The sequence below is a fragment of the Nesoenas mayeri genome (assembly GCF_963082525.1).
Source record: "Nesoenas mayeri genome assembly, chromosome: 19".
Classification (NCBI taxonomy): domain Eukaryota; kingdom Metazoa; phylum Chordata; class Aves; order Columbiformes; family Columbidae; genus Nesoenas; species Nesoenas mayeri.
Genome location: NC_137568.1, coordinates 3,815,183 through 3,842,812, shown reverse-complemented (window position 1 = coordinate 3,842,812; position 27,630 = coordinate 3,815,183). Strand labels below are relative to the sequence as shown.

The window sequence follows — 27,630 nt, the reverse complement described above, 5'->3', positions numbered from 1 at the left end:
ACCTCCTGGTAGTAGTCTTTTTGTGTGTGTGCATGAGTTTTTGTACAAGACTGATAGTAACAGTCATGACTCCCTACATTAAAACCACCCTTTCTTTATAGTTTTTCTCTTGTATAGTGAAAATTAGTGTCTTGTGAAAAAAAAAGAAGTCAAAGAGAATAACAAGTAATAGTATTTTTCTGTGCTAATAATGGTCTTGTGTGGTGGCATGTAGTTGGACTTAATCAGAGAAGGTTTACAATGCTTCAGCTGATGTTTGTTTAGCTGCTTCTCCCATGAATCTGTATGGGATGAGATAGGGAGGGATCACAATACAGCGTGGAAATAGAGATAATGAGTGATACTAAGAGATTGCTACACCAATCCTCCTGTCATTATCCCACTTACAAAAGATACTCTTGTAAAATGATTTGATGAAGACAATTATATTTAAAGAGTACTACAATTACAGTTTGCAATTATCAATTAGGAATCCATCTCGTATTTCACTATTTACATTAGGATATTTTAGTGATTTCAGGGAGATTATTCTTAACTGTTCCATTGGTGATGAACCCAGCACTACAGAGGACTTTATATTAATACAGCATGCGGTTTTCAATTCGTGCACCTCATTAGGACAATTTAGTGTCATTAGGGTAGAATTTGCCACTTCATACACAGGAAAATATAGTCACTGCAGCTACACCCTTAACTGTGGTTAAAATAAACTCCCATGAAATAAGATCACACCGCTAGTCTGTGTATGATTACACAGAGTAACTCTGCTTGTTTGTTGTTGTTAATAAAAGCTTTAGAGTTACTCATAAAGAACCTCCCTGTCAAATTCTGTCCCTTGCCTAATGGGGAAAGGGCTCAGAAAGAAAAGGAAATCTGTTACCTACAGATAGATACATCATGGAACATGCAAGTACTTTCCTCATAGACCGCTATGATTTACATTGTAAATATGGAATCAAAGGATTGTTAAATCATAAAATTTATTCGGCAGCCTGCAAAAAGCTTTATTTCTGAAAGTACCATGTATGTGTAGGATTACTTAGAGTCTTCAATTACAGATTGCTATTGACTTGATAGTCTGAAACTACTCATTTGTACTCAGTGAAAATTTCCTCCTCTTGTAAAACCTCTCTAAAAAGGTCAGTTGTGAATTCACTGAACCATGAATCCATTGAACACACTCGGGAGCAAAATCCATGCTCATCATTTACCATGCCTGCCTGCCTACAAGTACGTGGAATTATTTGGAGAAGTTTTACTGCTGTTACTTACACACATTAAAATACAGCTATCATATAACATCACCCCACCATGGCATTTCTGGGTACATGCTGCTTGTGGTCATCGAGAGATTTACTATCTCTTATGAAGAAACTCACCGTAAAATACTTAATGCATTTCCAGCTACCTACTGACCCTGCTCAGAGCTGTAAATCACATTATAGTTAATGACTCTGGCCAGAGAAGGGAGCTTCCTGAATGTTATTGATTGTTTTTTTCTGCTACTGAAAATATTACTTTAAATTGTCACTTTTTCCTTTCTGAATAGAGTGGAGTTTTATATTACGTCGCTTTTTCATTTTGTATTTATAAAATGTACAAAAATGCATTAGTGTTTCCAGACCAAGCAGTCACCAACTTTATAGTCAGGACATAAACCCTGAAAATAACAGCATAACATCATAATGGGAAACCTGACAGGTCGTTAACTACAGCTGTGCAAATGGCACTGCTATAATTCACAAGTGCATGTAGGCAACACCGCAGCCTACAGCCCTTCAGTATCGGGTCAAAAGAGAAAAATACTGAAGTATGTAGCAGAAAATAACCAGGTCACTCTGGAAGTTGTTCACTTGACAGCAGAGCACATTGCTGAGAAATGTTCCACCCCAACACAGAGGTGGTTCTTTAGGACCTTCTTATGACCTCCCCTTACTTTACTTTTGCTGTGTCTCTAGTTAGGAGCTTCAGTTCTGGGGGCTCAGGTGAAGAATGAAGGTCTTTATAGAGACAGGTCATTTTATACGTATTAAATGAGATGTAGGTAGAGAAAGATGGATAAAGGTGAGTTCAAGGCAACAGTCTGGAGGCTGGGAGAGAATTAAACAATACCTAGATACCTGTGTCATCAGGCTAGTCTGCCTAGTGCTCCTATGCTGGTGATTAAATGAGAAAACAAGATGTTCCTGCTGATCTTTTGGAGAAAGCCGTGTCTTTTGGCTGACTGAAACGAGGCGGTACAGCTGCCCCAACAGAGACACACAGGAGGATGAACTGAGCGTACCAGATTTGCCATTTCAAAGGCTCATTTTAATAGAGCTGAAGAATGCTACATGATTATTTGCAGTGAAGGTTTGACATTATCTGATACAGTATTATCACTTCAGAAGTAAGACAGGTGGATATATGCAGGGCAAGTCACAGCCAATTGCACAGCCACTGTGTTTCAGTTAAAAAACAAACCCAAAGGCTAAAAAGCACGAGCATTTAAACAATGACATTTCAATCAGATGGTGAGAAGATGAGGTTTTTCTTCCTTGCATACAAGACATACTTTTTAACTTTGTTTCTACACTAGAATAATCAGAAAGCCAGTCTGGCTGATGCAGTCCCTACCAAAGCCACTGCCAGTGGTGAAAATCCTAGGTTATTACTTTTGTCTGAAAATGAGTCTCACTGAAGAAATTGGGATTCACTTGCTGGTTCAAGGGCTACTTTCCTTGAACAAGGAACTCAAGAAATGATTCTTAAAAAAAAGGAAATATCAATATTTAAAAGATCGTGTTCTTTTTACAATGGTGTTATTTAAAACCATCTCTTTCCAACTTCTTTAACTGGAGTGAAATTACTTACACAGCTGTGCAGTGTAGCCTCTCTTATCTTCTAAAGCGTTTACACCACAGTTGCATTAATAATATGATTTTGAGGTTATCCCATTTTGATGCTGCATCCTGTGTTTCCTGTGGACGGGAGGGGCTGAATGGAAGGAATAAACCTTCACACCTGAGGTGGTGCTGGTGTTCCCACCCCACTAACAGGTAGAGGATGAACAGGACGCTCCGTTCCGAGATGAGCTGCTCCTGCAAATCTCGGGCAGCTGCAGGCGAAGCCACATCATGGACCAGCTGCCCTTCAACACACAGATAAAAGTGATGGCTAATTCCCAGCTTTAGTCCCAGTTTAGAACTGCAGGATTTAGCTGCTCTGGATGACTCGGAGAATATAGCATATGACATAGGAGAAAGCATTTCAGATAATGTAGTCAGCCTTTCTGTATTTTCAAACTAGGCAACGTTGGCCATGGCTACAGAATTCCCATTCACTATTGCATTTCCCGGGAGTGAGATCTGATGCCATTTTGCTTTCCCCGTCCAGCAGTTGGGCATCTTCAAATGGCTTTTCTTCCTAGTCTTAAATTAGGTTTTCTTAAAATAAAGAAATAAATGACTGAATTCTAATAGGAAATAGCTGAAACACTTATATTACATGGCCTTGGCAGGCTCTATTATCCACATACTGACATCTTTAGAATTACCCGGTATTTTAATGTGCATTTAAAATTGCTTAACAGGAATATAAATTAAAGTAATAGAGCAAGTAGTCTCTCAAGATTTTATTGCTCATTGTAATTTCATGTTTATGGGCTTATTGCTTTGTGGCAGGACTTGTGGCTTTTTAGTTTTAGAGAGTATAGTAGTAAAGCAATGGTGTCTCACTTGGAGCCCTTTCTTGGCTTGAACAGGCTCTGTCTCAGGGCCATAGTCACGTTAATCTCACTGTTGACTGCTTGGATCTAGTTTCCCAGTTAAGAATGCTGTCCAGTGCAAATTCATTTCTAAATGTAATTTTACATACTGCATGCTAGCTTACTTCACATTACTTTTCATGCAACTCCTCTGCCAAGTTAAAAAAGTAATTAAGGGGCAGGGGGAAAATATGACAATGAAAAGCATGTATTTGGTGAGATGTGAAATGAGATAAGAGTTGTGCACAGAGATGTAACTCTCTTCCTACACCTCTAACTCAGTGCAACCACATGGAGTTCTGGAGAGGACCAAAGGAAAAACATGACGTGGCAAAGTTGCACTGATTTGAAAGACATGAAGTTCTCCTGTATTAATGATGCTCAGATTTCTATCTGTCTTACCACTGTTTCTCCTTTGATGCTGATTCCATAATTATTTTCACACCCTTCTTTGAATTAATAGTACATTTGGGCAGGCACAGATACACGCTTAAGGAAGGATACAGAGCTACAAGTAATATTTGTAGAAGATAACATAGAAATTCTCCTAGCTTGTTACATCAAGTCATGAGTATTTATGTTTATTTGTATCCATTAATGATACCAAATACTTTACATTTGCATAGAACTTGCCTCAAAATTCTACCTAAAACACTACTAGGTTCTAAAGATAAAGATGTGAAGGAGCTCTAGAATGTACATATCATTAAATGCTGAAGAAAAAAATTGCTCAGTTTCATAAACACCACTTCTTGATTTACACAATCCAGCTTGAAATACAGAATATTTTCTTCCTAACCATTTTCACTTTCAGAACTGGTTTAGCAGTCTAAGTCCCAGTGGCTTTTAAAGATTGATGGCTAGATCTACAAACTCTATTTAAGTGCTTTAAAATGCAAAGGACTGGCCAAGGCAAGGGAGCTAAGTGCATAAGATACAAGGTTTCTCCCCAAAGGCTCCATGGATTGGGCATCCAACTTGCTTAGGCAAGAAGATAAGAAGATCCCAGGAGGCACCTGCCGTATCATTTAGTGCCTGAAGACCATCATAATTCTGACTGTAAAGTTCCAAAGTATCTAAATCATCTTTAAATAAGAACTTTAGTCCCTGGAAAAAAGTTCTCTATTCTCTTAAGGGTTGAAAGTGGGGTAAATAACTGAAGTATTAGTTAACCCCCTGTCTCCCAAGCCCTATCACATATTAAATGCAAATCCAGAGGAAGTTCAATGACAACAAAGCAGTATAGGCAGAAGAAATGGGTTCAAGTGAAAGGTGTTCTTGTTTCTTGCCTCCTTCAGGGAAGATTTCTGGTAAACTGTGCCCTTCATGAAGCTGAGATACTGTCATTTAATTTTTAATTTCCTGCTTGACCTTGTTCTGCAACATGGGCTTGCATTGTTTTTCATGCATAATGTCCATAAAGACACCTTCAGCTACTTATTACATAATACTGCTCCTAGGACATATATTTACAGTGAGAATTTTGTGGAGCGTGCTGTTCATAATTGGAGTAGAGGGTATTCTTAGTCACAGGCTTTTAAATACAAAGCTGTTGGAATAATATCAGCTGGCTTTAATAAGAAAATATTTTCACAAGTGTTTTAAAGATGCATTTGTGCTTACCAGCCACACACCTACAGGCACATTTTCCAAACTGTATTAAACTACAGAGTATCATCTGTGTTACATCAGCCTCTGGAGAGAAATAGTGCACTAAATCTGGTAATGTCACCTGTCTGCAAACACTGTGTTTGTGGGATTGGGGTGTTACTGGGATCTTCTTTGCATTCTGTATGTGTCCAATGCTTATATATACAGAACAGTTGTCAAAAGCCCTGCCATTTGCTATCCCTGGGTAGAGAAAATAAATGTAGACTTTTGTCACGCTTTTCTGTACTGAAGGCAAAAGGAATAGCGCAAGAACTTCTGTCTTGTTTTATGTCAGTAATGGAAAGTTCTGCTTTCCCTCCACATGGCTCGATATATTTGTTTTTATAGCCAGAATCTGCTGTGAGAAACAGTCCAGCCTAGTACGTATTCTTCTATGATTATGAGATAAAGTTTTTCCTGATGTGACTTTTAAAACTCTCTTGACCTGCACTAGGAATCCTCCATATTTCAATGTTAAACATGCAGGAGAATTCATGTTTTAGTGGAGTTCTTTCCTTTTACCGCAGAAGTTTAATAAATAGAACCAGATTTGAGTGTCCTTATTCAGAGAAACTCTAAATTTGGTTTGTGTTTTCACTCCCTAACTTGTCTCTTCACTTTGTGATACATTCAGTGGCCCCAAGATGATACTGTGCATCACCTCTGGATGCTGTGAGTAATCTCACATTACATGGGGTTTTTTTATTCTCTCCTAGCCATAATTTGCATGAAAGCAACTGTTAAATATATGGAGAATTTTGTATTATGAATGAACATAATCCCAAATATATTTACATCCCCTGCTTGGCTTTTTGAGTTAATGCCCAAATGTGTTCTTTGTCAGAGTCTGGGTTCACTATAAGCTTAACAGAAATGATCAAACTTCAGTGTAGGTTTTTCAGGAGCTTGGTTGGATTTTTCATCCTGAGAGCCCCATTGCTTCAGTGGGGACATTCAGCCACCTGGTGGAGCTCACAAACCTGCCTGGTCCAAAGCATAAGCAGAAATAGCTGTAGCTTTAGGCATTGCACTAGTAAGTGATCAAATTCTGCTGCTTGTATTTCCTTCCTCTAAAATGACCAAAACCTCCAAACAGACCCAGCTGCTGTGTAGTGCAAACCAAAGTACCAAAGAAGAACATCACAATAATTTCACTAGCCTCTAACACCATACATTAATTATTTTATTTATGCTTACATTAGGTTTCTGGGATTTTTTCAAGTTTTTCAGAACCACCTTCTTTACTACATGGCTCTCCAGCTGAGGTGCAAACAGACACATGCATATATGTACATACACCTATATCTGTAGAGAGTTTTAAACATCTGAGTGTTAAATGTTAAAAATATTATCTATAGCATTCATTATGTAAGACCTACAGCAGTATTATTTATAAAGAATTCTTATGCTGTTCTTTTTCGTAGTTTCATCGTGCTTGGGTAGCAGGGCAAACGTTATGCACAGCTCTAGGTATCTTCATGTAATTTCAGAATACTATTATTATTATTATTATTATTATTATTATTATTTTAAAATAGCCTGTACATGGCCATTTGCCAATGATCTAGAGTACAGTATCCAAACCAATGTTTTCAGTGATAGCAAAATTGAGAATTTGAGCTGATTTTAAATTTCAGACACAACGTGAATCATTCAACTCTCAAACAACAAACTAGCCTGATCCTACTTGCACCTACAAAAATACACACCAACTTTAGAGTTGTGCACTATGGGAAATTTTGTACTTATTTCTAGTATTGAACCTACTGCAAGTAATTCATTTGATAAATGATCAGAAGACTGTGGGTATTTGATTCTCTCTTTTATAACCTAGTGAGCATTGCAGCGTTCCTGTGCTGACACAAAATAGAGCTACTAGGGCTCAGCAGCAAAGGGAGAATAGGATGTTTGGGGTAGAAGAACAGCATATCGGGGTTGTGCAATGGAAAGCAATAGAAAGGAAGAGAGTTACCATTTTCACTTGGATTTAGTAATGCGAGTGAGCATGCACTTAATCCAACATCATTTCCAGCTGCTCTGTCTAAAGTCAGGAATGTACTTGTGGGAGGACCAGCAACCCACGACAAAGCAGAAGAATGTCAACATCAGGCTTAGCTCTGATCACTAGGTCCATGAGCAATACTTTTATGCAAAATTAGGTTTTGCTTTGACTGAAATAAATGGAAAATTTTATTTAGTAAAAACAGTAAGCCCAGAATTTTTTAACTTTCACAAAACTGGCAGCTAAATCCAAGAACATATGTGCAATTCACTGTGTGGGCAAGGCATTTCTACAGAACTCTAAAAATAAGTTGTTGTGTATGTTTTCTGAAGGTGGGAGTGACCTTCTGGAGATACTTGAGCTTTTAGGAATCATCTTCAACAGGAAATGAATCACCTACTGAGTTCAGCGTGTTCTGTAGGTATTTCTTGTTCTAAATTTAGAGTCTGTGGGATTAAGTCTCTTCTCACAATTTTTACTTTGGATTTGCCCTAGTATAAAGGGCACGGGCAATTGCTTTTGGATTCTACCACAACCAAAATAGTAGTAATACGAGTATTAGAATTAGTAATACGAGCCTGGTATGAGATGCCAGGATCTAGAAAACAATGTAAATGAGTAGATATTCTTCAGCCATGGTCTTTAGAATGGGTCATGTGGAACTGCTCATGTAGGCAAGCCAAAAAGATTGCAGAAAAGGCACCAAGACCTAAGTAAATACTTCTAGTACTACTGTCAGCTCTCCTGAGACTCACCCTGCCATGCCCCCAACACAACCAGTCAAGAGAAGCCCTAGAAGTCTAAGCTTCTTTGGAAAGAAAATCTGCTTCTCATCACCTTTCAGAGTGAAGAAATATCAAGTGGTACTTGTTTAGGGATATATGCTATGATTTCATGGGCAAGCTTCCCAGAGCTCATTTGATGGAACAGAGAAGCCTCATGGCAGCGGGCCAGCTGGCATCCTCAGCAGCACTTCATGATCTTTGGAACCCATGAGAAACAAGCAAAGCTTCCTCCACAGATGGCTATCAGCCTCCTACTCATCCGCTCCTCAGTCTGTGACTCTGAAATCAATATTTTCATAGGCAGTTCAAAATTCCAGCTGAGCCTTCTATGGACATGCATTCTTCCAGCATCTGTTGGTCACCATTTCTTCCATTTTTACATGGGCTTTTACATGGTCTTCACCCCCAAGCAACAAGGATTGCAATTCCCAAGGTGGAATTATTGTCTCTTTTGTCCTCAGGGAACCCTGCTCTCCTCACAATATCTACCAAAGCAAAAGAAATTTGCAAGGCAAAGTGACTCAGATTCTAACTTGAAGAGCAAATAGTTTTCTAGCTCTAGGTTTTGTATGTTTGCCTTTCATGCTTGTTCTGGGTTCCTTGAATCCATCCTTCAAAATACAGAAAGAATCAAATGTTTCAGAGAGGGATCTCCTCCTATCATCTGTTGATTAAGATACTTTGTCTTTCACAGTGCTGTGAAAGCTGAATTTTCATTTTAGTCTGGCTATGGCACCATCATATTTAAGTAGAAGAAAAATCAAGAATAATCCTGTCTTGTAACCAGCTAATGTTATGGACACCCCTCTGTTTTTTGAAAGATGTGAATAATAAATAGGTCATTGAGACTATTTCCTGGGTGTCATTGTGAGTTAAAAGAAATTTACCCTTAGCTTAGATCTGACTGAACTGTTCTTACCTCCCTCCCCTAAGTCTTTCCAGCAGTCCTAACACAAGGCTCAGTCTTGTCCCCACTTGAGGAAGAACTTGCTTCAAACTAGCATAGCGGTTCTGTGTATGTAAATAGAAGGAATCCAACACTTCTGTTTCTGGGAGTTCAGTGCTCCATCCACAGACCATTTCCATTATTCATAACTGTATGTGCAGATAACTGTTCTCATTATAGTTCTTTTGTAAGAGATGTCTCAGTATCAAAATGTAAACTTGTATCATGAAACAGGATTTCAAATACAGTATTTGCATTCTTGAAATTTTGTTTCAGAACATTGTAATTAAAAGAATACCAAGGGAAAAGTCATGTCAAGCAATGAATAACCTCAATTAGAGGCCTTGCAGTACCCTCTGACCCTAACTGAAGGTATTTTTGCAGTTTGAATTAAGAAATACCTGATTCGCTTTCATTAAACAATGTTTTATAAGCATTTTCTTTGCCGTTTCTGGTTCTAACATCAACTTAATTACTAAAAAAAAATATTTTCCTGGGGGGACACAGGTGTAAGCAATGGAAATAAAAAAATAATCATAATAGATCTATTCTCCAGTATCACACCAACATTTGGGAAATCAAAAATATATCAAAGGCCAGTACAAGCAGGAATACATGGGTAGATACGTAAGCAACCTGAACAGATGGTTAAAAAACCTGAAAGTAGATGGCTGAGAGAAGGTCCCTCTGACATTCACTATTAGAGACAACAGTGGCTGTTAATAAAGCAGAGTTAATTCTATAGCAAGGAGTGAAATATTATTTAATCAGCAGTACTTCATACATAATTCAATTAACTGCCTTCACTCATCAGTATTAACGAGAGCTGGAGCTTGGATTAATGTGCTTGAGCTTCATAACAGCACTCCCAGTCTACTTAAATGCTGCCAAAACTTAATAAAGCGCTGCCAATCAAATTACAGTATCTGAGCCCAGTGCATCAATGTGCTGATATTACAAATCATCCTATGCTCACATCATTGTTTGCTAATTCCTTATTTATGCTGATCTCTGCACTAAATAGTTTAATTAGTGTACAGTGGTAGAACAAGTTAAATTTCTTATCACTTTGTTGGTGACATCTTTAGGATCATTCAAGTTGTTGAGCAATAACTATAAATGGTGTATCCATGTGCTTTCAAACACATGATTTTGAAAGTAATAACTTAAATCAGATGCATAGACTGCCATAGAGGGATTTCTATTAGTCAGAAAATAAGGATGCTAATTTAATTTCTGCTTGGGTTCTGTCTGCAGAACTTTTCTACTGTGGTCTGTGCATTCCTAGGCGGAACAAGGATGTCAGTGAACCACTCTTATGGTGCCATTACTGCTGCTCATACTCCTTGTGCTTTCTCTCACTCCAGGCTGAGAGAAGGGACAACAAAGGTTTCCAAAGTATTTTCTCTGTATATCCCTCTGCCACTGAGGGATTCAAGTCTCAGATGCTGATGAGGCTGCCTCAGCAGAAGCTGAGAAAATGATGCTTTGGCATTATGTCATAATCAGTGTAACCTACAGCCAGCCTCATGGAGGAAATTTCCGAAGAGCTAAGCCAAGCCTTACAGAACTGCTGAGGGGGGAGTCTGACTGATGCTGCTTACACCACCTTTAACTCTTCTGAAATAAATCTCTGCTGCTCCTCAAAACACTTGGCCATGTTTCAGCTGGGTGAATTGAGGCCAGAGCATGGCACCCAAAAGGAGATTGAATTACTGAAAAGTTCTTTGAAGTGTAAGCTCTGGAAGCATTACAAGCTGTCAGAAGACTCAGAATAAGATAAATGACATTACAGAGACAATGCAGAATAGTATGCTGCTTTTTTTTTTTTTTAAATATATTTCTTTTTAAACTTAACAGAAGAAAAGAAATGAAGATGTCAGAGGAATACAGTTTTTGTACACAGCAGTGAGGGGACATGTAGAAAACTGTCAAGAAAAAGCACCAAAAACCAAAACAGCATGTCAGAAGTTTTAACAGTTTTAAAAAAACCAGATCCTTCTGCCAACCTTTTCTGCTTGTGAGTTTTGTGCCCTCCACAGGGGGAGCGACACAGACCCCACGCTGAATGGCACTGTTGGCCATAGCTCCAAAGTCAGCTGTAAATTCACAGATCTCAAGGCTAGAGGATGCTGGTAGATAATGGGTATGGATTTTCTGTACATCATGACTGCGTGTCATCCACCTACCACCTGTACTGAACCTAATAATTTGTCTGAATAAAGCAGTATTCCATAAACTTTACTGCTGAGCAAACAGCACACTGTTGGCAACATCATACTTTGCTCTCCTTTTCAGCTCATCAAAAGATGACTCAATTACCATTTAAAAGTTTATACTGCCTATGAAGTCAAGGACTGTAGAATTAGCAGTCAGCTTGAATGTGTTTTGAAAAGAGTAAATGTATCTTAATGTGAGGAACTGACAGGTTTGAATGTAAGTGTTAAAGGACAAGCTGCAAGCCAGTGTTGGTGTTAATTTTAACTAGCATTAGGCACACAGTGAATAATGGGCAGATGAAAATGACAGATTCCATCAACATTTAAGGGGGAGTGATCATGCTGGTAATGAAGAAAACCTTAATAAAAGCCTGCCTAGCTTATGCAGCTGCCCAAATTCAGAGACACCCAGGTTCAGATATTCAAAATGGAGACATTTTTTCTCCCCTTTGAAATCACAATTTATTTTCCTACTGGAAAAGTCAAGGCAAAAGGTAAAATTGGTAATTAGAAACATCCTTCTAAAGGCTTGAGTATTTTGCTTTCTAAAAAGCTGTGATAGGTGTTTGCCTCTAAGGTGCTTTAACCTTATGGCAAAGTTTTAGGGAACCTGCCTTAATTTTATGTCTTGTTTAATGTTGAGCCTAAGCCTGAAATATTGACATCATCTTGTTTTTAAGGAGTGAAAAGCAGCTTATTTATTTTTAAGTCTATTTATTGTGCCCAGTACCACCTGTTCCTGTACAGTCAGTAGCCAGAACAATCATTGCCAAATTCGGGATCTGTGGAAGTTGTTTTCCAATGCAAAATTTAATAGGATTTCTTCACAATTTAGAAATGCTAATGCCAAGGGGTAAAAAGAAGAACTAGGATAAAGAAGGAGGAATTTAAAGACTCTTTTGACAAACTTGGGAATGTCAATGTATTTAATTAAACCTCAAGCTAGCTGCATTCATCTGTCATCAAGGTGATGCACCAAAACTTGCCTAATGAATGGTTTGTTACATTCAAGTTTTCACACACCTTAGGCTACAAAAAAATAAACTAAATGAGAATATCCTGTGTATCTCAAGTGAAGTGTTTGTTGGTTGGTTTGGGGTGTTTTCTTCCTAAACCTCTGTCTCAATGAAGGTGTGATTTTATTCTGCTGCTAGAAAGATCATCAAATGCTGTATCCACAGCCTGAAATTATTCAGAAAATAAGATGTATTCAGTTCTGTGTGAAGGTCACAAGTAATAAAGTCTCCAAGGCATTATTTTCCAGGAAATCTTTGCTGCCAAAAAGGCAACATACATTATCTTTTACACATCTCCCTTGGAAGCAATTGATGCTCATTCCTTCTGAGCTGTTACAGTCTCTGGCAGAGAGAAATAAGCGGTTGGGAGCATTCTAGAGCTACAGGCCCTCTGTTCTCCCCATGACGCGCTGGGAAGTAGATTATGGTCTTTGTGCCTGTAAGAGATTTTACAATTCTGCCTTCTGTGCATTGCACCCCCGACTAGCCTCTGCACCGCTTTGCTAAAGCATCTTGTGTGCTGCTGTGATGCTCTTCAGGGTGGAGCAGTTACCTTACAGATTCGATGATGCTCAGCACTGCTGTATTTCTCACATAAACAGCGTGCTTGCTACTGTAATTTTCCACGAGCTGAAATAAGTCATTACAAGCCACAGAAAGAAAATGTCATATGGTTGTGGCCTTACAAACTTAGGCCACCTGCCAGTGCTGGTCAGATGAGTAGCATTTTCTGTAGCGCTCTGTGACTGATACTACTTCGAGATGTGCATACACACCCACAGCTTAAGCAAACAGTGAGCTAAGGAAGGGTTCTAGAAGGATTACTGCTGTGCTGAACAGCTTTCCAGTCATAGTTTGTGGTGTTGCGAGTTGGAAATAATAGAGGATTCACCTTGCAGTGGCTATTTGACCTGACCTTAAGCGCACACCTGACATTCACAACTCAGCTACCCCATTGGCTTTCCCCATCAAGGCAGTGCACTTCCATTGCCATGTGCTCATGCACATTTCCAGACCTTATCTTAAATCAATAAGGAGTGTCCACTCCTTGCCCATTACCTGCATCAACTCTTACTGATGCATTCAGAGCAAATTTGATCTTACAATCCAGTTGCTACACTGAGTTGTACAGTTGGCTGCAATCAGAAGCTTCCAAAGCAATTTGGGGGTGTCACTGTGTCTGTGCATGTGTGTGTTGACAGTGAGATCAGGCACAATCAGACCAGAAACAGTAATAACAGTATCATGGTCACACAAGAACACAAAAGTGTCACCATGTAACTCTGAGGGGAGATAGTTCCTTTAGCCTTCATCTTTATATTATCCATACTCTTCTGGTCCTTTGGCTTACACTAACAGTGTCCCTCCTCCTCTCTGACCAGCGCATTATTAGTACCTGTAATGTCACTAAATAAGATACATATGTACATTTAGCTATTTTTTGCAGAGAGATTTAAAATTTAGGCAGCAAAAGGGTATAAGAGTAGGGATCAAAAATCTGCATTCTGTCCTAAGTTCAATATAAATTTCAGTCCCTAGGGGCTGAATCTGTAGGTGCTGAAGCTTGCAGGCTCTCTTTGTTTTTCGCCAGGTGTAGAATGGGAGTGGATGGTGTGCAACCCCACACTCTGCACTGCTCCTCCCCACACTGCTTTCCAGATCCGTGTCTAAATCTATTCCTCTCATATCCCGCACTTTCTCCTCTCTTTCTCCGCTCCCAAGCAATGCATAGAGTATTTATGTGCTTGCCTTTCCCCCCACTCCGTTCTGTTTTTTGAGAGGTTGGAGGGGGCTTGTCTTTTTTATTGTTGTTTGCAGACAAAACCAGCTTGAGAACCTTCCCAGTTAGCCTGTCTGATGGGAGTGCTGCAAAACATTGCTCTGTATTTGACTGCAAATACAGAAACTTCAAAGTAAATGAGAAAACACTTACTGGTGTCATTAAATACACATTTAGGTGAGTATTTAAGAACCTTCACAGCCTTGTGAAAACCAATATATTTGCAAAATGTTTCCTTGCTGACAGCAGAACTCAGCAGTTTCATTTGCTGTATCTCTGTTGAAAAGCAGCCTCAGCAAGATCAACAAGGTTGTTTGGAAGCTCAGATTCACAGCAGAATTCATAACTGAATGCATTAACAGACCAAAAGGTTTGAAATATGACCTTGTCATTAGAAAATCTGCAGTACATTTGAGCAGCACATATGGCAATTAATCCAATGATAGAGGAGTTCCTAATAATGGCAAGTTAACAAAGGATATTAAAAACAGAAAATTTGTTTGAATAATAGGTATGCAAAAACTTGAGTAAGGATGTAGTATTTGCCTTGCATTTGCTACAAAAGCCAATAGGTCCACGGACAAACCTGCCTCAATAGCTCTAACGAACAGAAGCAGGTTTTGAGTTTGAGTAGGGAGGATGTAGATAACAGCTGCCCTAAGGACCTCTGGCCTTTGCAAGAACAATCAAAGTTACAGAGTTTTGGTAATCGCACAGTGGAAGCAGCATCCTCAGGCAGGACCAGAGCCCCATGGAATGGGGTCAGAGAAACCCGATTGCTCTAGAAAATACCAGAGTGCAGAACATCAGTGTTTCTGCCTTGAACTGTCATTGCAGATACGAACTGCAGCGCTCAGTGGTGAACTCTGTGCTCGCTCCTCACTGGTCTTTGCGAGTCAGCAGAGCGAGGACATTTCTGCGTCACTTGCTGTCGTTAGCTGTAAGAGTCTTCTGGGAAACCAAAGCAGTATGTGGCCACGAGGAATTCTCCAGAGGCCACTGTCACACACACAAATGTTTTGGAGAATGGGACTGGTTAACCCTTACTGGATGCTCCTTACACATGACCCTTATGCCACAGTGCCTGCCTTCTCCAAACTGAATCCCTTATTGCCCTACAGTTTCAGCATGTGATGCTCATTATATTCATCCTAACAAAGCAGGTGCTAATAGATGCAGACAGAGAGAATCTGACAACAAACAGTTAAATTCCAACTTATTACCCAAGAGTTATGTTTGTTTTAGTAACAGCATGCTGTGAAGCACTGGGATATCCAGAAAGAGCACTTTTGATAGAATAAAGATGCTGTCTTCTGTGATTTTTTTATGCTCCTTCTTTCATTTATATTTTTCAGGAAAAGGATCGATAGTATCCCAAAGACATTAAAATAAAGCTGAATCTACAGAACAGAGCTCAAGTTATCTGCTGGATAAGCAGTCTTTCACCCTTTCCTTAAAAGAATAAGTTCCAAATTACTTTTCTCTGAAGAACTTTCTCCTGTGTTCCAATTTCATCTCTGTGAAGCTTTTCTTCTGGATCTTCTTTAAAACCTTAGATCTCACTCACTCTGCCTCAGAACAGTCATTCATTTTACTAGTAACAGCCAAAGTCCCCAGTTTTACAGCATGAACCACAGCACAAACAGAAAAACAAAAGATAAAGAAGCGTGAAGAGGAAAGGAAAGGTTACTGCCAGAGATCACCTGACAGCTCAAAACCTGGGTTGCCTGTATTTCACTGTGAGGCCCTTCTTTAAAGGGCAGAATGACCATCACAGCTTTTTTGCATTTCATCTTTTTCCTTTTCACTCTTCATTTGAATCCAGGGCAAATTCTCCCTCTTTTCCACCCCCCAAATTACAACGAGTATCAGGCAAACTCAGTTGTGGTTGCAGACTTGTTCTTCGTTTGCTGCAAAGGGAATCTGTTGAACCCTGGCAGTGATTCATGACTGAGGGACTGACCAGACCTGATTAGGGCACCTTCTTCCCCTCCCCTTTTTCATTTCCAGCTCTTTTACCAAGGATTTCCTTTACCCAAGACTGACATTCCAATGAGCAACCTGTGCCAAATCCAAACATCCCACTTGCTTTTTAACCTTTAAACCAACCTCTCCTTAACCTATTTCCATTTCCATTTCTTGACATAGTTATGCTAAATCTTCCAGCGCAGACCGTTTTCCCCAAGACTATACATCCTTTTGATTGGAATGAAAAGAGTACATTATGTTTTCAGAATCGTAGTAACAATGGCTCTACAAGATTGTTACTCAAGATGCTTAGTTTTGCCCTCTATATATCTCTGCCTATAGATACACCCCTTCCTACTCTTGCTGTATTGATAATGCAAAAAGAAGTAAGGATATGAAAACCATCTATAAGTACCTTTTAAGCAGCTGACATATTTTTGCAAAACATTAAAGTAGTATTTGATGGTATAGTTTTAGTGTATGTGTTAATTCACCACAACGTGGCAGAGAAAAATCTTACTACATGCCGTTGTATAACCGCTCTTTACCCTAAGATTAACGTAATTTATTAAAAGTATTTATTTAGTATTTAAAGTGATTTATTCTGGTTTAATTGGTGTAATGAAAGAAGTGGTTCTCTTTTCTATGCTGGTATGCCAAATGTGTAGATGAAAATAAGCAAAAGCTTTGCGAGGTTAGAGGTCACTAACTGTGATTGCTAAATACTTTTTTTCCAGATAATACCCTTAATTGAAGGAAATATTTAATTAGGCAGAAGTAAGTAGCTATAATTTTAAAGGTAAATTGAAGTGGGTATTGGAGAATGTCTCTATTAAAGACATAGCAGAAAAATAACACTTTTTTAAAGAAAGTATCTTTCCAGAGTCTTAACTCCTCCTTCCGTCCTCCAAGTTTTCTGTTCTTTCTCATTCAGCCAGTGCAGTTGTTGAACCTTTCCTGTCATTGAGAATCCTTCCTACAGAGGGATAGTGACATTTGAACAGATCAGTATGGAATTAGCAGTATGTAATATGATGCTGTTAGAGTTCTTCACAGTTTTCATTTTTTTCATCTGTTTCAAGGTTTATTAGTGAAAAATTTTAATATTTTTAACCATCTTTTGAATAATGGTAATGCTGCCTTACTCTCCAGGATATATTTCAGCTGTCAACCTTTTGCTTCTTCAAAAGAAATCAGAACACTTTCAGTTCTCAAATTTGAAACCATCGCGATAGCGTCTAATATTACTGCAGTCTGGAGATTTTTGCGACCAATTACTTACATGAATGCCATTCTATACTCTGGCATTTCTTTGGTGTCCCCGATTTATCTCTCAAAGCCTTTATGGCTTTACATTTGGCTTTTATGTAGAAGCAGAGCAGGTCATGTGGTTATCCAGAGCCATTAGTATGGTAATTTTTTTCAAGTTGAGTAGGTGGAAATAATTAATGGACTGCTTTATTGATTTACATAGATAGCTGATTCTCTCTGTGGTTTCAATTCCCAGCTTCAATAAAGTAGTTTCAGATTTTATCTGCAGGACCAGTAATTACACAGGGCAAGAATAATTGCTGCACAAATACAATCTGATTGTGTTTTACGCTATTGCCAGGGCTGATGTTAAAGCTTAAATGTATAAACAAGGATCTGCTGCATGAATAAATTGACTCCTTTTAAACTCTTGAACTCTAGAGTGACTTCAGTTCAGAAGATCTGTGCTCTTGAAAGTTGAGCAAACTTCAAAGAGAAAGTTACAGTCTTAGTGCTGTGCAACACAGAAATAACTTTACTGTCTTGCATCTCCTATTACTGACAGTGACCAGCAGCAAATCCCTTGGGGAAAAATAACCCCCAGAAAAATTGGCACTTCTGTAAGCAATCAGGAAAATAACTGATAGAGCTTTGTTGCTCCATAATCTTTCATGTGGTCCTTTTACAACCTGATCATCAGCTACAGACTCAGTCAGGATCCTTGCCTCTCATAGACTTGAAAAAAGTTATTAGTAGCTTTTATGCCTTTAGAAAATTGTTCTTCAGTATCTTTTCACTTGTCTTATTTTAGTTTTATATTTCACTTGTCAGAGTACATAATCTTTTCCATTTTTCCTATTTAGACACCATTTTTTAAAAGGATGCTCTCTTACTTCTAGCCACCTCCTTCAAGCTTCCTGGCTTCTTGGTCCTATTTAAACAAAGGTTCAGAATAAAAACATAAAGTCTTCAAATTTAGCTTATATTCTGGCAGTTCCAGTGTCCATTTCACCATTCAGGTGTTCTTTTTAAACAAGATTCTTTATTTTTATGTAGTTCGTTATTGGTTACATAAAATCAACTACATAAGGGTTTTCATTCCTATAAAGAAGCTGAGTTCAATGTAGTACAATATCTATTATACAAAGTGTTGCTTCTGTAGTTACTCCTAAACCAATGTCCCTGCATTGCTCAGACCTAAACCAGAGGTTGTTTCCTCAGCAAAAGGTTTGCACAAACTCTATTTTAATATGCTACTTATTCCAAGTTCCCAAATCATGATCATCAGATCAGTGAGATGCACAATGTAGATAGGAGGTTGGTGGCACGACAGCCTCCACTTGTATCTAGTTCTGAGGGTGGCAGCTTTTTAAAACATGCTTTTCTTCTAGATATCTTACTCTCTATTTGATTTGCTGCTTTACTATCTCATCTACTTATCTGAGGCAACAGAAGGAGCACAGTAGAAAGTCTGCTTACTGTGTTCTGCCCTGAACTGGGAAGCCATACTGAGAAATATGGGGATATTTACTGGATATTACAAAACCTGGCAATGATAGAAATTATTTGCCTACTGTGCATGAAACCTGCCTGCTCTTTGCTTTTGTTCCCAAAGCAGTAATAAATCGTGCATTGCCAAGTTTGAGCACTTTTAACAAAAGTTAGCTTAGCAAAAATAAGCTGTGAGCATAAGAGAATCTGGGAAGGCAGCACAAATGTATGAGCAGGAGGGTGGAGCAGGGAGAGGGGGAAACTTCGGATTCTTTGGACAACTGAAAGTGGCTCCTGCCAGTGATTCATCATGGCACAAAACAGAGATCAGAGCATTACATCAGGAGAAAAGTAGGGAGACAGAGTCAGGATTTCATCTTATATAAATTCTCATGTTTTATGGCTTAGAAACAAATATTTTTATTTTGGGGTAGAAATCTTGCAGAGCAACTCTGCAGTTGCCAGCACGTTCCTGCTAAACACAAGTATCTGTAAGGAAACCTTAGATTGTGTAGTTGAGAGCTAATGGGGTAACACTTCACCAGGTTGGTCATGGCCTTCTTGTCCTTCTCAGTCATTTCAGACTGGAGAACGTGGCCAGGACCCGAGCGGAGCCACAGACACGGCCAGGGCAGCTCTGCGGCAGGATGAGCCCCAGGAGCGCTCGGTCCCCAGAGCCAGGTGTGCTGGGAGCACAGACTCATCTCACCCACCCCCAGTGATGATTCTGCTCTCCTCTGAGCCAATCCAGACTATTGCAGTCAGAGCATCACAAGGACCCTTCAGAAAGAGCCTCGGAGAGATTGTAGCTACAAACTCCCCATGGCTTTGCTAAGAGCAAGACGCAGAAACAGAGCATGGGGTAGAACGCTGAGAAGCTTTTTTATAAATAAGCCCTCGACAGCCAGACAAGCAAGTAGGAGACACTGCTTAACAATCCACAACCCTATCATGACCTAAACCTTTGAGTCCAGCATCATTTCTTTTCTAAGATCAGCTATTTAAGATGTGGTACACAGCATGCACCTCTGGTCCCATCCTCTCAGAGCAGTGGATGCAGACGGTTACCTCTCCATCACCACCCATGGCACACAGGGCCATTATGCTTATCTGCAAGTTTGCCTTGCCTACAGAAGGGCATCCTTATGGGACACTGTTCCCTCATTGCTTTTCTCTGGAAAGGGGAGGCTTGTATTTATTTAGGGAAATCCTCAATACTCATCATGAGGAGAATAGGATTCAATCCTTGCTTTATTGTTCTAGCCACTATTATTTCACTGTTATGCATAGGTTTGGTAAAAGCCATCAGAATCCCTCATTCTATTGTGTCATGCTGATAGCAGAGCATCTTCGTATATCTCAATATAAATTGTTCCCAGTAAATTGAAAAAAAAGAGCAGCTGCAACAGGATACTGACTGCATAAGGATGTCAGAGATTTTTGCAGAGGTATAAAATATAAATAATCCTCCTCACCTCCTCCCCACATAACACATACACACAAGATCTGTTGCCCATAGTGCACCAACATACAGAGGAAATAATCTTTGAATTTATCCAATTTTCTTTCTGTTATGAGAAGGTGAAAGCCATGACATTGATCAGACAAAAACTTATCACCTTATGTCTATGTAACATGTTTTCAACAATTCAGCTCTCAATCCGCTTAAATTTAGGAGGATTTATAGGCGAAGGCAGAGATGACATGATCAGTATACAGAAACTTTTGGTAGAATAACCAGTAGCCAGAAAACCTTGTTAAATGAGATTGTGAGCTGGTATGTGGGCTGCATGCAAACTGGCTCTGAGGAGTCGCTGCCGCCCAGCGCAGGAGCCAGGCTGCTGCCTGCAGGCTCCAGAGCTGCCCGCACAAAGCGCAGCACATCCTCACTCATCACAACTAGAGTTTTATGGAAATGCAACATAATGATGGGGAAGGAGATGCTGTTTCATTAATGACTTAACCCCTAGGAGAACCTTGTCTGTTAGCTAAGCTGGAATAATAAAATAACAAATATTGTGATATGTTTTCCTAAATTCATACACCAGTTTCTTCAGACTAAACAGTTAATTCAGTACTTGTGTTTAATTTAAGCCTTGGTTTCCTACATGAAGCCTCCTCGGATTTTTCCATTATGGCTCTGACTACCTTTCTATTACTTTTAGCATCTAAGCAGCAGCACTAATTACTTTAATTAAATGTAATCAGACATTAATATTGCCTAATATCCCCATCCACTGGTCAACTTAGATGTGCAGTCTTAGGTCAGTCATCCTTAATCAACCTTCAGTTGAAGCATAAGCAAAGTCGTTCTGATCACTGAGGTAACTTTAGCATTGCCACACTTTCTTTTTGTCTAACTGTAAATACTGAGCTAGTAGCAACAGCCACGTTCTGGAGATATTCTTCAGCATAAGCATCCTGAGCATTTAGAAAGAAATCAAACACCGTAACACAGACTTACGTGTCTGGGTGACAAGTCCAAGCCCTGCAGTACAGATCTCCCCCTTCTTGACTTCCAGGCGACAGGCTGGTGGGACACGCATAGCACAGAATACAAGGGTTCCCTGTCAAAAACAGAAATAACATTATAAAACATCAGCTCATAGCAGCTGTTTTGCAGTGCAGCTTTTCTGGGACAATCCCAGTTACATCATAAATTCTTGAAGTAATACAAACTTGAAGGTAATGGACTTCCCTGGCTGGCTTGCCATTTTGTTGTACTTACCATACCTAGTTTGTTTAGTTATTTTTTTAAAAGCTTGCTAGATAATTCTTTTTTACAAATAACAAAATTATTTCTGCTCAAAATATTGTTTTAGTAATACTAGAAAACATTCAAGCAACAGATTTCCCTTTTAATGTTTTCCATCTTGAACCTACAGTTCTACACTTTCATCCTTTTTTAAATAACAACGCAAAGGGATTTATCAAGGGAAACCAGGTATCTCGGTTAACTTCAACTTTTGTCTTGGGCCTCTTCATAAAGAGAGATTTTCTCTCTGACAAGAAGTGAAGTGAGGTCCTATGGTGTTCCTCTTAAGAAAAAACACAAATAATTGAGCTCTGCTTTATTTGTAATTGCACCATGTTTATTCATTGTCAAAGCATTAGCACACTCTGGGAACTTCTACAGTCCTGGGAGTCTCCAGTGGAAGTGGGAATTGCCTAGAAAGTTAAACAGAGGAGCCAAATAAATTTTTAAGAACATTTTGCTGATCACACAAAACTTATTTTAGAGGCCTTGCATCTGACCTTCTACAGGGTGGTTGCACACAGGGTTTATTATTCAAATAAGAGATTACTGACATAATTTGATGTGGGCATCTGCTGAAGTTTTGCTGTGCAAACAGTAGCCCCAAAAGAACCATGAAGTATATCTTGTAGAAAAGTTCAGTAAAGCTACATATTAACCCAGCCAAAGTTTTACACCTAAGTACCCCAGACCCTGAGGGCAAAAGGAACTGAGCTGTTCTATAAAACACGATAAGCAAACACTCACCAAGACCAACCATTTTCCTGAGGCTACACTACTCAGAAGGTATTTTCCACCTGTCTCCCCTCCAAGGAATGTCTTCCCAATGAGTCAAGTCTACTACAAAGGTGAGGTTCAAATCCAGACAACACTCTACAGAACTCCCACCAGAGTAGCCAAACACTGCAAGCAGAAGCAAGCACACAGACTGCAAAATACCCCCCACACAACTAACTACTGCTACCAAAAAGCTTTTTATGAGCAGCTGGTGGGTTTTCAGCTCCACCCTCTGGGCAAAACACCTGCGCTGCTCCCCATAGACTCGGCCCCATTGGCACACACGATTTGTAGGTTAGAAAAGTGCTTCGAGGCTCAAAGGTTATGAAAACTTTAAACAAAATGTAAAAAAGAAAAAAATAAAGCCAAAAAAAAAGGCACCAGCATTTGCACCTGTGAAATTTTCACCTGCTATACAAAACTGTAGAATAATTCTGATAAAGTCAAAGTTCCCTTAGATACTTCAGAGAGACACAAAGTCTGCAGACACAAACGCGTCCTTTATGTATCTTGTTACTTGCTCTTTACTCAGAAATTTTTTCAGCGCCAAGAAGTTCATGTTGATCTTGTCTATAAATTGCAGATTAGATGCGGTATGAACCTTCAGCCTGCAATTACCTGATGAGATGCAATTGATGGTTACAACACATTTTGCTCTAATTAGGGGTATGGAAAGTAACTCAGCTTGTAAAAATCAGGGATTCCTCCATGTTCCAAAGCATTGTACATGCAGGGAGGAACTGGCCCTCTTTACCACCAGAGTTTGGCTTTTCCAACAGCTGTTTTTTAATATCAAAACTTTGACTAAAGAAAGGTTTGGGTGAATAGAACAGAAATTAGTAGAACCTGACTAAAGAGCAAGCCTGTCCTCTGGGGCCACAGTGTGTTTGTTTGTCTTATAATAATTCTGTGGTTGTTAATGAATTCTAAATGCAAAGACTTAAAAATATACAGCAGAGAAGCTTTTTATTATTGAATCTGAGATTATATGCAGGTACCTTCAAAAGACGAAAGAAAAATGACCTTCTTGTCTGATACAAAAATACCTGAAACAATATGTTTTGGTCTTTGTGTATGAAGTTTTAAATTTGAAGTCCTAGATGAATTTGCCTGTTCTCGGTTTCAGTGTCTGTGTGCAAGACAATATGACAAGTTTAATGATCTGGCTGTCTGCCTTGCATGTGTTCCTGTAGGCTTTCCAGACTTTTCTTAAACTTGCACTTTTTTATATTTTGCAGTTCCCTCCTTTTGGGGTTTGGTGAACTCAGCTTGGAATCTTTGCTCTGTTGGGAAAAGGCAGTCACCTGTCAATATTGAAACCAGCCATATGATTTTTGATCCCTTCTTAACTCCACTTCGCATAAACACAGGGGGAAGAAAGGTAGGTGTTCTATCATGTTCTGGCATCAAAATAAAAAGTTAGTAGACTTAAAAACATTTGCTATATTGTATATTTCTAAAGCATTTACACTTTTATCTCAGTCAGCTCGGAGGCAGAGTAACAACACAGTGCAAATCACACAATTTCATCACTGCTGGAGAGATAGACACCATAATTTTTTAGGTGTCTGTAGCACATATTTATATTTTCCTATTAACTGTTACTTGAAACTCTGCTGTCTGGAAGAATAACATCTCACTTAGAAACTCTACATTTATAATTCAATTTGCTGCTCTTCCTGAGTGGCATTTTAAAGGTGCTATTCTAAAAGTGTTGTTTGAGATGGTCAGGACCTTCTTTTATTCATCTAAATGAGGATATCATTCCAGTGCCACCATGTTAAGGGGCAGGAAGGGCTGAATGAGCCTCTTTATGTTATGAAATAAAAGGAACTATGAGATACATATCTCAGCATGGGACAGGCAGATGGATGTGTTCAAAAAGTAATCTAGTTTCTATGTTATCTAGAGCATTTTGGCACTCGTGAGATTTTTTAATGGACTTCTCACATATTTTAACTAGAAAACAAAATGGCAACATTTATTTTAATAGATCATAAGTAAATCTCTGAGGATATTGGATCAGTTGGAAATGATAGGTTAGGGAAGACTGGTTTACTCATCTAAAACCAGCTTTTGATTTCTTGTTGCAAAGTGACTGCCACAGCTTATTAACCTCTATTTCTGACCAAACCGAATCTTGTTGACCCAGATTTGGAGAGTATATCTTAACACACTGAGGTATGAAACCAGAGCCATTCTGGGATAAATAATGTGCATACCTGTGGCTCAGGCACCGTGACTCCCAGGCCAGTCCACGTAGATTAAAGGCAGAGGCAGGAAACAATCTTAACAAAATGATGCTCTGCAAATGGGTGAAGATTGTTGTCTGAGAGATGTGTACATATATTTTACAGATTTTGTTGCTTATTCCATGCAGGCAGTTCTCTTTTATGCAATCTGTAATACAGAACAATGCAGATGAAAAGGCATTGTGACTCACAATATCCGAACAAGCAGAGATTCTAACAAAAGGTTATTTCAAAATGATTTATCTTGTCCTGTTTTGACAAATGAGATTTCTGCTGGAAACAGCTCGAGATGTCAGGAATGTGCTCTGTACTTCCTGTGGAGGTTCTGATGGTACATGGGCACACACATCAGAGTCCATGTAAGCTTCAGCACAGAAATTATTAAAATTGGGGTATCATTATTGCTTTTGAAACAGAAATGCATTGAGGTTTTTCATTTTGATACAGAAAAGACTTTTGATGATTCTACTATTTATGTAAAGTCTGACATGTTTCAGATTATTTATAAATTACAGTATGACATAGTCCAACAATGCAGCGCAATATCAGGTCATGCCATTTACAATTCGAGCATCATCAGATGTTATTCTGAATTATGCTGTGTTATTTTCTATGTTTATGCTCCTCTGTTTCCTCAGAAAGTGGCTTTTCAGGTCCTGAAGGCTGAATATCATTGATACAGATAATTGGATTTTAAGATCCAGAATCTCAGCACAAGATATTTAATGAGTTTACATGCAGATAAATTCCCCAGAAGAAAAGCTGATTTTGAGGAAACTCCCTAAGTTTCAGTTCTCTCCCAGGCCCAGCTTTGTCTCTTGATTATCCATTTTAGTCAGTTTAACATTCAGCTCATTTCAGATAAATGGCACTTTTTAATAAACAATACAAACCTTTATTAATATGCAAATCACACTCTTCCACTCTACCACAAAGAAAAACACCATTTTATTTCCTCCGCTTTTTTTTCCTTTGGTTCACATAAGCATCAAGGCAATCAGCAACAGGATAACAGAAATAATTTACTGATGAGCCGTTGCAGTCTAGTGACATTTAGGCAGCAAGCACCATGAGTTTGAACCTCCGGAGCCCAGATTTCTGGACTGTTGGGCATGTGCTACTACTAGTAGTGGACAAACAAACCACCTCACCCCTCACTGCAGTTCTCCTCTGCTGGGCTTTCCTCCTCCATTCCCAGTGCCGACAGTCCCTCTTCACCAAGAGTTCTGCCTTTGGTCCCCCAAAATTTGTCTGACTGACCTGTAGCCCATCTGCCTTTGATCTCCTGATTATCTGTGGAGTTCAATTCCAAAGCCTTATTTCCAAGATTCTTTAAGACTGAACTACAGTTCTTGGCCATGGTCATCCTTATTTTTTTTCCCCCTAAAAGTGTGTTAAGTAACAGTATTTGCTTTAGACTCTTAAGTGCATCCCTCCAGTTAATTAAACCTTGTCACATGATACTGTGTCTTACTAATCATCTTAGGTCGTGCTCAAGGACTTAAATTGTGACTTAAAGTAGGTGAAGTTCTGTTTAAAATCCCCTTATTTTTAAGACAAGGAAGGCCATTGTACCTGATGTTGACCTCTGGGGAAATAAATAAATCAATATCTGCTGGCCAAAGACTGTTATATACATTCTCTAGCTCAGTGTGCATAAATGAAAGTTACTCAGTAAGATCCATAAGTCTGCTTTCTCATATGTGACATTAGTGAATGCAATCGCATATTATTTAAATTAATATCTTTATAAATAATTGATTCATTCTATGCATCATGAGATAATGGCGATATTTAGCAGTTTCTAAACTAAAATAGGGTAGAAGAAAAGAGATTTATGAATTGGAATCAGTTAAATGGTTTCTTTGCCAGCTAGCTCTGATTCCATGCTGTTCAATCAATTCAGAGTATTACTAGCATTTTTCTCAAGAGTGCTGTATATGACAACTCCCAAGCTTTGCCTTGGTGATTACTAAAAGGACAGATACTGGTATGAACCATATTTCAGCACCGCAGGAATATAAAAAATGAATTGTTAGAAATGGTCCAGGAGGAATGGATAGCAATAAGACATCAATGTCATCTGTAAACTGATTTGTGATGAATTTTTAGAGGGCTTAATAATATGATGTTTTGATTTAGAGTGGCTTTAGAAAGTCAAAAGTCTCATGCAAACATCAAAAAGTTTAATGAATAAAAAATGAAATATAATATTCCTGCTTAAATAATTGTTTAACATTTCTAATACTTCTATGGTATTGCATGTTCTCCATTGTGTTAGTAAGTGACATGAGGTGAAACCAACAGCTTAAAGTAACTTGGCAGCTCGGAAGTGTGAGCTGGGAAAGCCCCAGATCCTGATGAGCTTTAGCTGGACGCAGCCATCAAGCAACCTGGGAAAAGGTTCTCTTCCTTTTGTTAACTAACTCGGACTTTCATCTAAAATGTCTAAAGTGATGGACTGGACACTTGTTGGGTTGCAGCAACCCCAAATAAGTGAAAGCAATCAGGAAATAAACCAAGATCCACATTGACTTATCATCAGTTCATTCATGCAAAAGTTAAGTAAACCTACTTTATGGCTGGAGCACAAAATAATTGCAGGTCTGATGCTTGTGAAACTTTTTTCTTTGGTTTTGTGTCTCCAGCATGACAGATAACCCTTCTCTTAGTCACATGTCCCTTTTACACTGAATGTAATCAAGAAATCACCATATATTTGACAGAGATTTCTGCCCGTCTTGCAGCTGGAGTAGCTACTTTCTAATAGACACATGTCGGTTCTGCTGTAAGCGAGAAAAGGCAGGGATAAATAACACTGCTGCTGGGGTGAGATACAAATTGCTGTGGCAGTCGATAGTGCCATGCAGAATTTTGAGTAGCAGTTTGGTGTTGGGGAGAAGTGCAAGTTCATTTGATTTGCTCCTGTTACTGTTAGTCGTTGATTGTTGAAGGTTGAAGCAGGCACAGTTTGCTTATAGATAGGAGAATTA

General features: G+C 38.9%; 1 protein-coding gene across 1 annotated transcript in view; it reads left to right on the top strand.

Moving 5' to 3' along the window:
- Window positions 1–27,630, top strand: part of CA10 (carbonic anhydrase 10) — a gene marked incomplete at both ends in the record, with an annotated part of 164,769 nt that overhangs the window by 39,537 nt on the left and 97,602 nt on the right. Inside the window, one exon of the mRNA XM_080356752.1 lies at window positions 23,624–23,766. Coding sequence (XP_080212878.1) covers window positions 23,624–23,766 — 143 coding nt within the window. The remainder of the gene's footprint in view (window positions 1–23,623; window positions 23,767–27,630) is intronic.